This window comes from Somniosus microcephalus, chromosome 8 (genome assembly GCF_052327205.1).
Source record: "Somniosus microcephalus isolate GS21.2 chromosome 8, FLI_Smic_1.0, whole genome shotgun sequence".
Lineage (NCBI taxonomy): Eukaryota > Metazoa > Chordata > Chondrichthyes > Squaliformes > Somniosidae > Somniosus > Somniosus microcephalus.
In genome coordinates, this window is record NC_140994.1 from 195,474,568 (window position 1) to 195,489,180 (window position 14,613).

Below are 14,613 nucleotides of genomic sequence, written 5' to 3' on the forward strand. Positions count from 1 at the left end.
GGTGCAGACAATGGAGGGGTTGGGCTGATTGCAATTAGAGGGGCCTATGGGAAGGCTGAGTTAGAAGTGTTGGAAACCCTTTTCCTCACGCTAATTAGCAAAATCGACTGTGGTATTCTGTATACAAAAAGGTATGGGAAGTCTTTCCTTCTACAAGGAGAGAATTCCATTGCTCCTCAAAGCCTGGAAGTTATACTTGCAGTATTATAGCATAAATCCAGATGTCCATATGCTACATTTACTGGCTAGGAATATAATTACATAAATTTTCCACATCTTCTGGAGAAGAGGCCTGTTGTTCACCCCTCCCCCCTTCCCTCCCCCAGTGGCATGTCAGTGATCAGGAGCCATTGATAGTATGCCCCTTGTTTAAGTGACTGACTAGTTCCAAATTGAAGCTTTAATTTGTGCTGTTGAATAGTAAATCTACCCTTTTGAGCTCTGTTAATTTAACAACTTTTATTATTCAGGTTTTGCTAGCCGTGCATGCTAATGTTGAAGATCGCGGCATCAAGGGAGACATAACTCCATTGATGGCAGCTGCCAGTGGAGGCTACGTAGACATAGTAAAACTGCTATTGGCCCATGACGCTGATGTAAATGCTCAGTCGTCAACGGGTAAGTAGTGAAGATACTTGGCTATCTAACTTTGCTTTCTGTCTAAAGTAAGATCACACTTTAGACTTCTAATACTTTTTTATTTTTCAGGAAACACAGCACTCACTTATGCCTGTGCTGGAGGGTTTGTTGATGTTGTAAAAGTACTTCTGAAAGCAGGGGCCAATATTGAGGATCACAACGAAAATGGTCACACACCTCTGATGGAAGCAGCAAGTGCTGGCCATGTTGAAGTTGCTCGGGTGCTTTTAGAATATGGAGCTGGAATCAATACTCACTCAAATGAGTTCAAGGAAAGTGCACTTACACTGGCATGTTACAAAGGTATGATAAATGTCAATATTTTATAAGGTGAATGTGATGTGGCAGAAAACATGCTCGTTTTGAAACTTGAAAACCATATTGCATTTAGTTTAGGTATGCATCTCTAAGTAGCTACAACTAAGCAAAGCAATTGATAGCATGATGTTTAAACAAATGAAGAAGTTAACTTTCCTGAGAGGATTTAGATGAGATATCTTTGGTCGTAGCAAGATTGTTAGAGATTAGAGTTAGTAACCTGATAAGGTGGTCAGTGTGTGTACAAGGCATGTTCAAGGCAATTAGAATGTAGTGCAGAATTTTTATTAAAAATTTTAAAGTTGGAAAGCATGAAAAGTAAAAGGCAGCACGTGAGTAGTTCCAAATAAGGACCTCTTTGAAATCTTGTGGTGCTATTGTACCTATATTAGCTGTGTTTCTTTAACGCTAAAGTCTAAAAACTTTCAAAACCAGCCCTTCAAAGCATAATTCCATTTTGTGTGCCATATTGGTATGTTCTGCAATCACCACCTTTCTTTCCCCCCCCCCCTCAAAAAACCCCACTAAAGTAAAGCAAATGAAAACTAAGAGGACATTAAAATAGAAGCCTCCTATCAGGTGCTTGTTCTGGGCTGTTTCTACCACAGCACAACAAAACAACATATTTAGCTTGTAGCTCCTCCAAGACTTGCCTCTCTTTAAAGTGTTACGTTTTATGATCTGATAGGTGAACAGTGCATCATGTGGTCATGCTTCCTTTTATTTGGTTTTAAATAACACAACTTTTATATCAGAATTATGTAGAAAAAAATTGTGGACTTCATTCAGTCTGAATGAAGTGTTGGGAATTTAAATAACTTCATATGTTTAAAAAAAAAACTTATGTTTTAAATACAATTACAAGGTAATGCATGTCAGAATATATTTCTATTAATGAATCCTGACTGTTCTATATTTCATAGGGCATTTGGAAATGGTGCGGTTTCTTCTTGAAGCTGGTGCTGATCAGGAGCACAAAACCGATGAGATGCATACAGCTTTAATGGAGGCATGTATGGTAAGTGTTTTTGTGCACCTTACCTTCCCCACCCTCCCAAAATTGCTGCACCAGTTCCTTTAGGTCTCAATTTGTTACATTTTGTTCAGTGCAATAAATGCGATGTTAACTTTCTTGAACAAGATAAGAGTATATTTAGTCAATTTAATCACAAAATGCAGACGGTCAACTGCAGATAATGAGAAAAATATGCCAGCAAGTCTTTCTTAAAAAAAAAAGATTCAAAACACTGGAATGAGACATTTATACGATTTTGAAGAGTATTTCCTTGCACAGTACTGTAACTTGTTTCATTTTTTGTTTGCATGTTAATGAATATTTTTGCAAAAACTTGAAGATTTTTGAGTTAAGCATGAACTTTTTTCCTGTATACAATAGGTTGTTTGAATTGTACAAAACAATCAGTCTTTTCACTGATAGTGAATGTTTCAGTTAATTTCACTGTTTTATTAACATGTATGCAAAGTAAATTGCTGGCTTTATTTGGCTGTTGAGATTCAAAACCGGATTTGCATTTGATTTATGTTGCATATTAGAATTTGCTAGGTATTTAATATATCAAGATACTGACGATTACCTTTATTGAATAGGACGGCCATGTTGAAGTAGCTCGGCTCCTTTTGGACAGCGGTGCACAAGTAAACATGCCAGCTGATTCTTTTGAGTCTCCATTGACTCTTGCTGCTTGTGGTGGTCATGTGGAGCTAGCAGCTTTGCTCATAGAAAGAGGAGCAAACCTGGAAGAAGTAAATGATGAAGGATATACACCATTAATGGAAGCTTCACGAGAAGGCCACGAGGAAATGGTAGCATTGCTGCTTGCTCAGGGTATGAAAGATCCCATGTATTTAACTTTACATAGAAGGACTCATTGACATGACATTGAAGATGTTGACTCTTCACTGAATATTTTGCATGAATATAGCTATCAGCTATCTGGATTTAAATGATCATTTCATTATTTTGATCTTAGATTTACCATTGTTTTTGAAAAGTTTGAGCAGAGTAATGTAGCTAAATAAATTAGGCTTCTGGTGTCTCTTTTAGATTAGTGGGGACACAGAAATTAAACATAATTCCCTGATTTAGCAAATATTCAGTTCCATATTATGGTTGACAGGTACTGATGATACAAAGGTTTCAATACCTTTCATTGCTTTCAACTGCTAAAGTAACATAGTGAAGTATTGGTGTGTGTTATTTTTCGGTATATTGCATGTATAAAACCAGATGCAAGATGCTGGAGGTTCCACTACATTGAAGCAAAAAAAAAAACATTTTCAGTAACTAGCAATCTTGAGCATCTTTGCAAATGCTATTAAAACTGTATTATATTGATCGTATTTGTACTGTTACAGTAGAAGAGGAGGAGAAGAGGTCTAAAATATTTTAAATCTTAAGTTTTTGATTAGTGCCTTCTGAAATAGGTTATTTGTTCGCTCTGGGCATTGTGAAACCTTTCAAAACAGTTGTTTCACTTCAAAATAGCTGATTGTTAATGTGAAGAGCTTTGGCAAGTTTGAGATGCATTAAAGCACTATGTAAATGCAAGTCTTACGGTGGTAACTGTGTTTAAATTTTATATAATTTGCAGACATGTGCCTCGCAATATCCCTTCGTAGTTGGGTCCAGTAATACCATCCTAAACTGAAAAGCTGACTGATTATTTAAGAAAGTAATTGTATGGTATTCTTTCGGTGCCCCTTATTTTTGGTATTTACTCAAGATATCTTCAGTTTGTACTCTGGTTATTCATTTAGGCAAGCCTTTGCTCCCTAAGACCTGGAGAGTGTCTTGTAGCAAGTCCTTGGATCAAATAAAAAAACCACTCATTACTGTATTTCAATTTACTGATTTATATTATGTGCTCTCAGGTAATCTTCCTGACTTTGGAAGGATGGTAGAATAAACACTTGATGAGACTGGCTGCAGCTATAAACTGACATCTGTTTATTAAACAGGAAATGGATGTGAACAGAAGCAGTGACAAACTGTAGATTTACAATAGTTGCAGACTTATCTGTCTCCCCCACCCCACCCCAAAACCCCTCTCAGTAGATAGAAAATAAACCAGCCACGCCTGCTGTGCTAAACTGCAATATAAACTGGCCACAAGGTCCTACATTGCAGTTTATGGCTGACCATCCATGAAGTGCCTCTGGCCTGTTTATCTCAGATGGCTTCAAATGGACTACTCAATTTAAGCTAGACAAGCTGAGACTATTATTTTAAATATAACTGGAACAGAGAACATTTCACCATGTGTCTCTTAAACTCGAGCTGCCAATCAAATCAAACATATTTTCAGACAAAATTCACAAGATACTTATATTTGAATTGAATGGTTTGACCTTCCCGTCAGTACCTGGTATAGTGTTTATTCTGGTTCCCTTGGCCTAGAAATTCGGTAGGCTTAGCGCCGCATTTGAGGCGCTAGAGGGCCTAGCGCCGGAGTTATGGCCAGTTGAGAAATTCCCATGGGCCCTAAATCGGCGTTGCACCGGTAGCGCTGCGCCGGCACCGATGACGTCATCGGTGTGCGCAGCGTCCCGGTTGCCGTGGTAACCCGGCCCCAAGCCGAAATTCAGTTGCGCCCGCCTCGCCCGTGGTAGGCGCAACTAAGACTCTGGCAACAGAGTCTTCCCCCAGTGTGCGCCGGCGCATAAAGGTGGAGCGGCGGCCGGCCGCGTTCCCGGCGGCCGCCTGCCCGCACCTCCCTTCCCGGACTCCTGCATTCCCCCCCTCCGCGGCCCTGATCAGTGTCTGATGCGAGCCCGGCACTTCCCCGAGGTGCCGGGCTCAGATGTCGGGTCAATCCGCCGGACAGTTGTCGGCTGCAGGCAGCTCCTCCTTAACAGGAGGAGGAGGCCTGCAGTTCCCCCGCCTGCCGCACCGCATCGGGTGCCGCAGCGGGGGATTAGCGCCAGGAAACTCAAGTTCACGCCTGTTTTGAGGCGCTAAAGGAGGGTTTTAGCGCCCGCCGCCGTCTGGGCCCGGCGCACCCGAATTTTCGTCGCGCGCTGCCGCATTACCGCTGGCGCAAACTTTCTGGCGCTACAGCCCTGGCAAGACCAAAACCCAATTTCTAGGCCCTTGTGTATTAAAATAAGCTGAATCATTTTCTGTGAATGAACCTGGTTTTTAACTATATAGGTACTGTTGTGGAAGGAAAGAAACAGCTGACTCCTATGTGTGGCATGACAAAAAAAAAAATACCGCCGTATGTAATAGATAAAAATGCTTTGTATTTGTCTTACCTTTTACTCTCCCAGCCAGTTACTCTCTGGAGTATGTATTGAAATGGTCACCACTTCCAGGCAGGATTAATGCCAATGATGAAGTATTGCAATGGGACCCCTTGGACCATGTCAACAACTTTGGCTGTAGCTCAGCTAACTTGTATTTAGTACCTGTATAACTTGATGTATAAAATACTCAGAGCTCCAAAATAAAGTCACTAAACAGAAGCTATTACAATACTGATGATAGCTAAAATCATTGGAGCTTAGTTACCAAACTCTTCACTAATTATAAATTGCTGCCTGGATTTTTAGGAGCCAATATAAATGCACAGACAGAAGAAACCCAAGAGACGGCACTGACTCTAGCTTGCTGTGGAGGCTTCTTGGAAGTTGCAGACTTTTTAATAAAGGCAGGAGCTGACATTGAATTAGGTTGCTCTACACCATTGATGGAGGCTGCTCAAGAAGGTCATCTTGAATTGGTCAAATATTTACTTGCAGCAGGTATGTTCCTGATTTCATATTATTTGCCCAGTGTCTAATATCCCAAATGAGGTGTTACTATTTCACTTTGCGGTCCAGAAGAATTGTGTAGCAGCTTAAAAGTACTGTCATAAGTCAGTGCAATCATCATCATCATCTTCTTAGGTAGTCCCTCGGAACCGAGGATGACTTGCTTCCAGGTTAAAAATGAGTTCGCTGGTGACTGAGTCCAATGCGGGACCTACAGTCAGTGCAATATGCAGCTTTGTAATGTCATAAGTGTGGTGCATATCCTAGTCTCTCCACACAGTCTAGCTCTGATCAGGAACTGAGTGGATTAAGGATCAAACCTGTGAGCTGCACAATGCAACCTGATGTTATGAAGTACTATTGTTAAGTCAAATTTCAGTTTCAAAAATAGAAAATTCATTTCAGCTTCAAAATGTGAGCAAACTCATAATCCTTTAAAAGGGTAAAAATTGATTAATACTTTGTCCCTTCAGCTGTGCTGGAAGCAGTCCACAAAGGAATTCAGTGCATGATTAAACACTTTTCTTACATCTGATTACCAGTGATGCAACTAGAGTATAAACAGGCTTTCCAATTTTTGCTGCTTGATTTTTTTTTTTCTTTTTCTTTTTTTTGGTGCTTATTTTGGCAATCTTTTTGGGCTCTTGGTTTTGGTTTCCTTTTGTCAAAAAAGTAAGAGTTGGAACAAATATTTTAACTTTATATTCGCCATTAGAACTGCAATGTTCAGTCCAAACATGCACAATTTGATATGGACATTCATTTTGGTGATTGCAAGTGCTGAGATCAAAAACAAACAAGAATTCCATGCCGTAAATTCATTATCTTTCCATTACTTTGGAAGAAGCTAAAATGCAATCAGTCACTAAAAAGTAAGTTACATTTAACATGTTGAAAGAATGCATTTTAGTATTGTTGGTGCTAACCAACTCCAACTCCAAAAATTCTATCAGGGAGGGGTAATGGAGGAAGAAGCATCAATTTCAAGTGGAAAGCCTTTGGTGTATATGAAGGTCTGTCAGATGTGGTATCTTGCTTGTGGAACTGATTACTCACTCAAAACCTTGCATCTGAGATAGGAATTGCATCCTACATTTATAAATGTTTCACTTAAGTACTGCTAATTCATATTATTTTATACATCATGGTAATTTGCCATTAAAAACATGTTAAATTTCTAACTGAAGTGATAAATATGTTCAGTGGATAACCCCTTTTTTTAATACATTACATTGAGCACGTCTTTATATGCTATATTTGAAATGTTAAAGAATTCTTGTTTTTTGTTAGGAGCAAATGTGCATGCCACTACAGCTACAGGAGATACAGCCTTAACATATGCCTGTGAAAATGGGCATACTGATGTTGCTGATGTTCTTTTGCAAGCGGGAGCTGATTTGGTAAGAATCACTGTACCCTCTAACAACACACTGCAGCAATAGGAATGTGATAATTTGGTTGACTGCAATTGAATATATAAATTTAATCCATCTTAGCAAATATTCAATAGTTAGATTAGGTATACTTCATCTAAAAGATGGATTCTTCATTACCACGTTAAATAACAAGTTTAATAGGAACTGCATAGTCGTGTATTAGTATTTTTTTTAAAGAGTGGAATTCTGAAGTTCAGCTTTTGCATTGCATATAGTTAAAATTAGAATTCTAATTCTTGAGCTCGTTCGTGAATTTCCAAAACCTTTTTTTAGGAGCATGAATCTGAAGGTGGGAGGACACCCTTGATGAAAGCTGCAAGAGCTGGCCATTTGTGTACCGTACAGTTCCTCATCAGTAAAGGTGAGCCTCCTTTAATAGTCCTGCAAAATGTCCTGAGTAAAATTTGAAGTTTTCTTCTACATACAATTGTACAAGCTTAAAGTTCAAATTTTTTAATACTGTTGTAAAAGAAATTAATGGGTTGAGTAAGATTTCCTCCCCACTGGTGAGAATCTAAGACAGGACATGGCAATTTTCTCTGGCTGACCTTTGTTTTCAGGTCACAAAATGAGACACTGAAATAAACAATATAGGGTATTGATGAACTTATATTGGGAATGAGCAGAATGATGCAGGATATTTGAAAGGTGGTGCTGTCTGATGAAGATTGCAAAGCAAATGTGCTTCCACTCCCAAGTTCCAGATTACCAAAACTGATCGTAGCAAGAAGTTCTGTATGTTCCTGTGAAGGCTAAGAGGTGGAATTATTGACCCAGACGGTATTGATAGCTATTCTGTGATCCTCATTTGGCTTTTTCTGCTTCCCAAGAGGTATGGGATCTTGGAGTGAAACACGCCAAGTAAAACATTAAGAAAGCAAATGCTCCTAGCTTTAGGGAAACTTTTCTTTTAATAGTACTCAAAAGAAACAGGTTAACTCCTTTATTGCTGAGATGGTGAGTATTCAGTGCTCGGAGATCCTTTTGATTCTTGACTGAAGCTCATTCAGCTTTTAATGCGTTGCAAGTACTTGTCCATTTTCCTGCCCCATGAATGCTAAAAAGGGTAAGCAGATATTTTGTAAAGCATTTTTTTTGCTTAAAACTGGAAATAATTTAATCTGAGAAATTCAAGAGTTCCTGAGAATTGCATTTGAGTGATAGATAATTAAATGCTTTCTTTATGGTTCCTAGTATCTAACACTCTTCTAGGTTTGTCAAGTGCATTCTATTTAGTTGGTATCCTTGAAGTAGCTATTGTAAAGCCAAGCTGTTGAAGCAATGATTGTATATTTACCAAACATTATTCACTTGATATCTCCAGTAGCTCCACTATGCACATAGAAACTGCTAAAGAGGGTATACAGATGTGGCTTTGTCTTTCTTCAACTACCTAAACTGCATCCTGCTTGTACCAGGAAAATATATATATTAATTGAAAGTGGTTTCAGGAGAATATCTGTCGTATTTTTATATAAGTTATTGCACTCCAACTGATTTGCGTTTACGGTAATACTGGAATTGATTCAAAGCACTGTGCAGATTGCACATATGGTCACGGCACAATTGCTCCACACTAACTACGCTTAAACTTTGCCTTTTTAGGAGCAAATGTAAACAGGGCAACAGCTAACAACGATCATACAGTGGTGTCTTTAGCATGTGCTGGAGGACACCTTGCTGTTGTTGAACTCCTTTTGGCACATGGGGCAGATCCCACGCATCGATTAAAGGTATTGAAAATGTGCTTTACAGGGTCCATTTTGTAAGACTTCAAACTGTACAGCGGTCTGATGTAGCGAATATCCTTTACAAAATTCCTTTTATGAAAAAGAAAAGTTGGCTTATCTTTGATGTGTTTCTCAGGACGGCTCCACTATGCTCATAGAAGCTGCTAAAGGGGGGCATACAAATGTGGTTTCGTACTTGTTAGACTACCCAAACAACATCCTGCCTGTACCAGGACCAGATGTGGCTCAGCTCACACCACCTTCACATGACCAGTCTCAGGTGAGGTTACAAATTATTTTCAACTTACTGCACCCCACGGTAAAATTTAAAGCACTAACTTTTATTTTAGACCGATGTTAAAGCTGACCAACTGCTTTTAAAACCAATTGTGAACAGACACTAATAAAAATGCAAATCTGAAAGAAAATTTAGTTGAACATTATAATCTTGTGGGGTGCAGTCAAGCCATTCTTATCAATGTTTGATTTTTTTGTTGCTGATTATAGTTGTTTCTACATAAGCTTGCACTTCATTCTAACTTGCTATATGTTCTAGACTACATTAACTTTAAACTGCCCTGTTTATAAAACTAATGCACACTTGGATGAAAATTGCACATGATTTGGGAAATCAAAAATTGCAATAGGCACACTTGGAACAAGAGTGAAACTGTTATATCTTGTATGTTTTTATTTGCATTTCTTAGTATTGGCTACAGCTTGGGATAACTTTTATTTTGGAAAGTTTACAATTGCGACTTCAAAAATTCTATCAGGGATTTGGTATAAAGTCTCCCGAGTAAATATGGTTTCCAATTGAGTTTCAACCAGGATTTGGCACGTACTACAGCAAAATTTGAATTTATTGCTCACGTCTTAACTTTAAATTTGAGCAAGATCTGGACAGCAGAGGTGAAAAAATGCTTTGGCCCAATCTTGCAGCCAGTATGTATGTTCCTAAAGATTAAAAGACCAGTGCAGAGACAAATTGAGATTCTGATTGTTTTGGCTTGATTGCTTCTGGAGTTGTTTGAAGTAGCAACTTCTGCATCAGTCAGTTTTTGGAGTGACTCTCTAGACTAACCTACTGAAGTGGCACGTCTCCAAGGAGGTAGAAGTGAAAGTAAAAACAGTACCATCTTCTACAAGGCAAGAGCAATTTAAGGCCTGAAATTTCTTGGAACTTTTCGGCATAAGAGTGACGTTGCTCCATTATTTCCCCTGAGGATATTCGCTCGCAGCTGTTTTGTACTGATTTTACACTGAGACATTGCTGCGCACAAAATTCCTGGACATTTCTAACATATGTCCACTGAAACCATCTGTGGCTCATTTACATAGTTCTGTTCACCATGCAAGAGGCGAGCTCACTGGATTTCTCGCATTTGCGTGGATAATGTGCTAGCGTAGATTTATGCTTAAAAATTTAGGTTGAACAGGAACCAAAGTCAGTGCAATTAAGCAATTTTCGCCTTGGAAGAAGTCCCAAACTGCCTAGTTTTATTTCTGCAGCTTTACAGCGATATTTTTTCCTCAATACCGAGACCTGCAGTAAACTTAACTCCAGTCTCTGAAGTTGACATTTTTGCCCCAACCTTCCCTGCCCCAGGGATTGTACAGGCATGTCATACCAGGTCCTTATGGAGGAACTATACTTCATAAAAGGCAGCCATCTCTGTGAAATTCAGCAGGATGACATCAAGCCACAGATTATTTCGAGTGTTATTTGTCGAGACGATGGCCACCAAGATCCTGAACTTCTGCAGCTCAGGAATCCAGTCAGCCACAGGGGATCTATGGGCTTCTAAAGGCCTACATTCACCAGGTGATGATGCCTTTTCCACAGAGCATCAGAATTTATTACCTGTGGCATGTTCCACATGAAGCAAAGAGAAAGTCCCATACATTTCTACAGACTTGCTGGCTTCCACAGGTGCAGGGGGAAATCGACAGAACCCACATGGTGCTAAAAATGCCGCTTTGAAACCCTGTGACTTGCATCAACATAGTGGGCTTTTACAACCTTAACATGTAGATTGCCTGTACCCACCAACGGATACTGTACGTCAATGTGCAGCATGTGGAGGGCTGCCACAATGCCTTTACCTTCGCCATTCAGCCATCACACAGTTATTCAGCGAGGATAGGCTGATAAATGCTTGGATCCTAGGGGACAAGACCTGATGAGATAGTTGCTGACATCGTTCCGAGTGACGCACACTGCAGCAGAGGAATATTACTTTTGTGTCCATGTGGTGACCAGGCAGGTGGTGGAGAGGCTGTTTCAGGTGCTTGAACAGGTCAGGCAGTGTCCTGCAGTATGCACCAGAGTGTGGTAAAAATAATTGGGGTCAGCGACGCACCGCACAATTTCACCTCGTGGAAAGACCTCAGCCTGGACATAACTGGCAAAGAGCCGTGGAATCAGAAGTTCCTGAGTTGCAAGGGGTGAAAGCTGCTCCGACGAGTGGTCATTTTGAGGTGCCAGGGTAGTCAGAAGGTAGCTCTCTGCAGTGATGTTCAATAACTGATTGCCTCCACCATCAGAACAAAGCTGCACCACCTTCTCCCTCGCTCTCAGACAGTAGCGATTTTCAGAAGGGAATGTCCATCCAAGCACTCAACAACTCACCAGCCCTTTAAACCCCCAAAAGGCTGCACCAACTTTCATCGACCGAGTGAACAAGTTTGAACCAGTCGTGCAAACTATTCCCAGTGGGACTGTGATCTCAGAGTAACAGATATTGGAATGATACAAGGGATGAGAGACTTCAGTTATGTGGAGAGACTGGAGAAGCTGGGGTTGTTCTCCTTAGAGCAGCAAAGGTAAAGAGATTTAAACAGTTTTGATAGAGTAAATAAGGAGAAACTGTTTCCATTGACAGAAGGGTCAGTAACAAGAGGATACATATTTAAGGTGGTGGCAAAACAACCAGAGGTGACATGAGGAAAACATTTTTATGCAGCGAGTTGTGATTTGAATGCGCTGCCTGAAAGGGCGGTGGAAGCAGGTTCAGTAGTAACTTTCAAAAGGGAATTGGATAAATACTTGAAGGGAAGACAATTACAGGACTATGGGGAAAAGAGCTGGGGCGTGGGATTAATTGGATAGCTGTACCAAAGAGCCGGCACAGGCTTGATGAGCTGAATGGCATCCTTCTGTGCTGTATCATTCTATGATTCTATGAAAGCTTTTATAGATATGTGAAGAGAAAAAGATTGGTGAAGTCAAGCGTAGGTCCCTTGCAGTCAGAATCAGGGGAATTTATAATGGGGAACAAAGAAATGGCAGACCAACTAAATTCATACTTTGGTTCTGTCTTCACAAAGGAGGACACAAATAACCTCCCAGAGATGCCGGGGAACATAGGGCCTGATGAAAGGGTGGAACTGAAAGAAATCAGTATTTGCAGGGAAATGGTGTTAGGAAAATTGATGGGACTGAAGGCTGATAAATCCCCAGGGCCTGATAATCTACATCCCAGGGTACTTAAGGAAGTGGCCCTAGAAATAGTAGATGCATTGCTGATCATCTTCCAACATTCGATGGAATCTGGAACAGTACCCATGGATTGGAGGGTAGCTAATGTTACCCCACTATTCAAAAAAGGTGGTAGAGAAAAAGCGGAGAATTATAGCCTGACATCGGTAGTGGGGAAAATGCTAGAATCTATTATAAAAGATGTAATAGCAGAGCACTTGGTAAGCAGTGACAGGATCGGACAAAGTCGACATGGATTTACAAAAGGTAAATCATGCTTGACTAATCTACTGGAATTTTTTGAGGATGTAACTGGTAAAATAGATAAGGGAGAACCAGTGGATGTGGTGTATTTGGACTTTCAGAAGGCTTTTGATAAGGTCCCACATAAGAGATTAGCGTGCAAAATTAAGGCACATGGGATTGGGGGCAAGGTATTGACTTGGATAGAGAACTGGTTGGCGGACAGAAAGCAAAGAGTTGGAATAAACGGGTCGTTTTCCGAGCGGCAGGCAGTGACTAGCGGGGTACCGCAAGGATCGGTCCTAGGACCCCAGCTGTTCACAATATATATTAATGATCTGGACGAGGGAATTGAATGTAATATCTCCAAATTTGCAGACGACACAAAGCTGGGTGGGAGGGTAAGCTGTGAGGAGGATGTCGTGAAACTCCAGTACGATTTGGACAGATTGGGTGATTGGGCAGAAACATGGCAAATGCACTATAATGTGGATAAATGTGAGGTTATCCACTTTGGTGGCAAAAACAGGAAGGCAGATTATTATTTGAATGGTAATAGATTGGGAGAAGGGGCAGTGCAAAGAGACCTGGGTGTTCTTGTGCACCAGTTGCTGAAGGTAAGCATGCAGGTGCAGCAGGCGGTTAAGAAGGCAAATGGTATGTTGGCCTTCGTAGCAAGAGGGTTTGAGTACAGGAACAAGGAAGTCTTGCTGCAGTTGTACAGGGCCTTGGTGAGACCGCACCTTGAGTATTGTGTGCAGTTTTGGTCGCCTTACCTGAGGAAGGACGTTCTTGCCATGGAAGGAGTGCAGCGAAGATTCACCAGGCTGATACCTGGGATGGCAGGAATGACGTATGAGGAGAGATTGTGTCGATTGGGCTTATACTCACTGGAGTTTAGAAGATTGAGAGGGGATCTCATCAAAACCTATAAAATTCTGTCAGGCCTGGACAGACTAGATGCAGGAAGGATGTTTCTGATGGCCGGGGAGTCCAGAACCAGGGGTCATAGCCTAAGGATAAGAGGTAACCCACTTAGGACTGAAATGAGGAGGAATTTCTTCACCCAGAGTGGTGAACCTGTGGAATTCTCTGCCACAGAGGGCGGTGGAGGCCAGTTCATTAAATATATTCAAGAAAGAGTTGGATATATTTCTTAAGGCTAAAGGGATCAAGGGATATGGGGAGAAGGCAGGGACAGGGTACTGAATTTGGATGATCAGCCATGATCTCATTGAATGGCGGAGCAGGCTCGAAGGCCGGAATGGCCTACTCCTATCTTCTATGTTTCTATGAAGTGAAAATACAACTTTAATACAATGAATAACAACACAAACTGGCATCAATGAACAACAAGGCACAAAAAGAGAACTTCAAGAAAAATAAATGAGATCCAGACCCTTCTCTATGGAGCTGCATTATTGATCATCAACAGAACATGTGAAAAGTCAAGGTGCATCCATACTTTGCAAGATATAATGCAATCCCCATTGAAATTTATTAGTGCACTTTAAACTTTGAGATCGCCAAGGATAAGCAGGCCTGCATCAATGACAAAAGAAAAGGTGCAGTGTCAAACTTTACAATTGTTGCTAGATTAAACAAATTAATTGTTAAACTGCATTAATGTATATTGAACATTAATTAAAGACATATAGGCTCACATTAATGACAAATCAGAATAAGGGCAGTATCAAACTGTATACAGTGCAAGAAAAAAAATTCTCTGGAACTGTCGGAGCGCAATGAACCTTTATAATGGAACGTCCACAAGCAAACAGGCCAACCTAATTAACTCACAACAGAGAAGGTGAACAGTCATCCTTCATGCAGTTGAAAAGCAGCCCTCAGGAATAAAAGCAGGTGGACTCTGCATTAGACAGCCACTTACTCTTTCAAGACATTGCGCTTTCCTAGAGTGCTGAGACGAGACTTTTGTCCAAGTTCTCTCCGGTTGCATTTAACTGTCCTTGGGACCAGGAAGTGGTGAGGG

General features: G+C 40.6%; 1 protein-coding gene across 15 annotated transcripts in view; it reads left to right on the plus strand.

The window, feature by feature from the left end:
* ankhd1 (ankyrin repeat and KH domain containing 1) overlaps positions 1-14,613 on the plus strand; it is a 170,232-nt gene that overhangs the window by 83,613 nt on the left and 72,006 nt on the right. For all 15 annotated transcript variants that reach the window (XM_085995510.1, XM_085995499.1, XM_085995503.1 and 12 more), the window contains 9 exons: positions 471-618; positions 709-942; positions 1,881-1,975; positions 2,566-2,803; positions 5,530-5,721; positions 7,021-7,130; positions 7,440-7,527; positions 8,772-8,899; positions 9,033-9,176. In XM_085995510.1, coding sequence (XP_085851636.1) covers positions 471-618; positions 709-942; positions 1,881-1,975; positions 2,566-2,803; positions 5,530-5,721; positions 7,021-7,130; positions 7,440-7,527; positions 8,772-8,899; positions 9,033-9,176 — 1,377 coding nt within the window. The remainder of the gene's footprint in view (positions 1-470; positions 619-708; positions 943-1,880; positions 1,976-2,565; positions 2,804-5,529; positions 5,722-7,020; positions 7,131-7,439; positions 7,528-8,771; positions 8,900-9,032; positions 9,177-14,613) is intronic.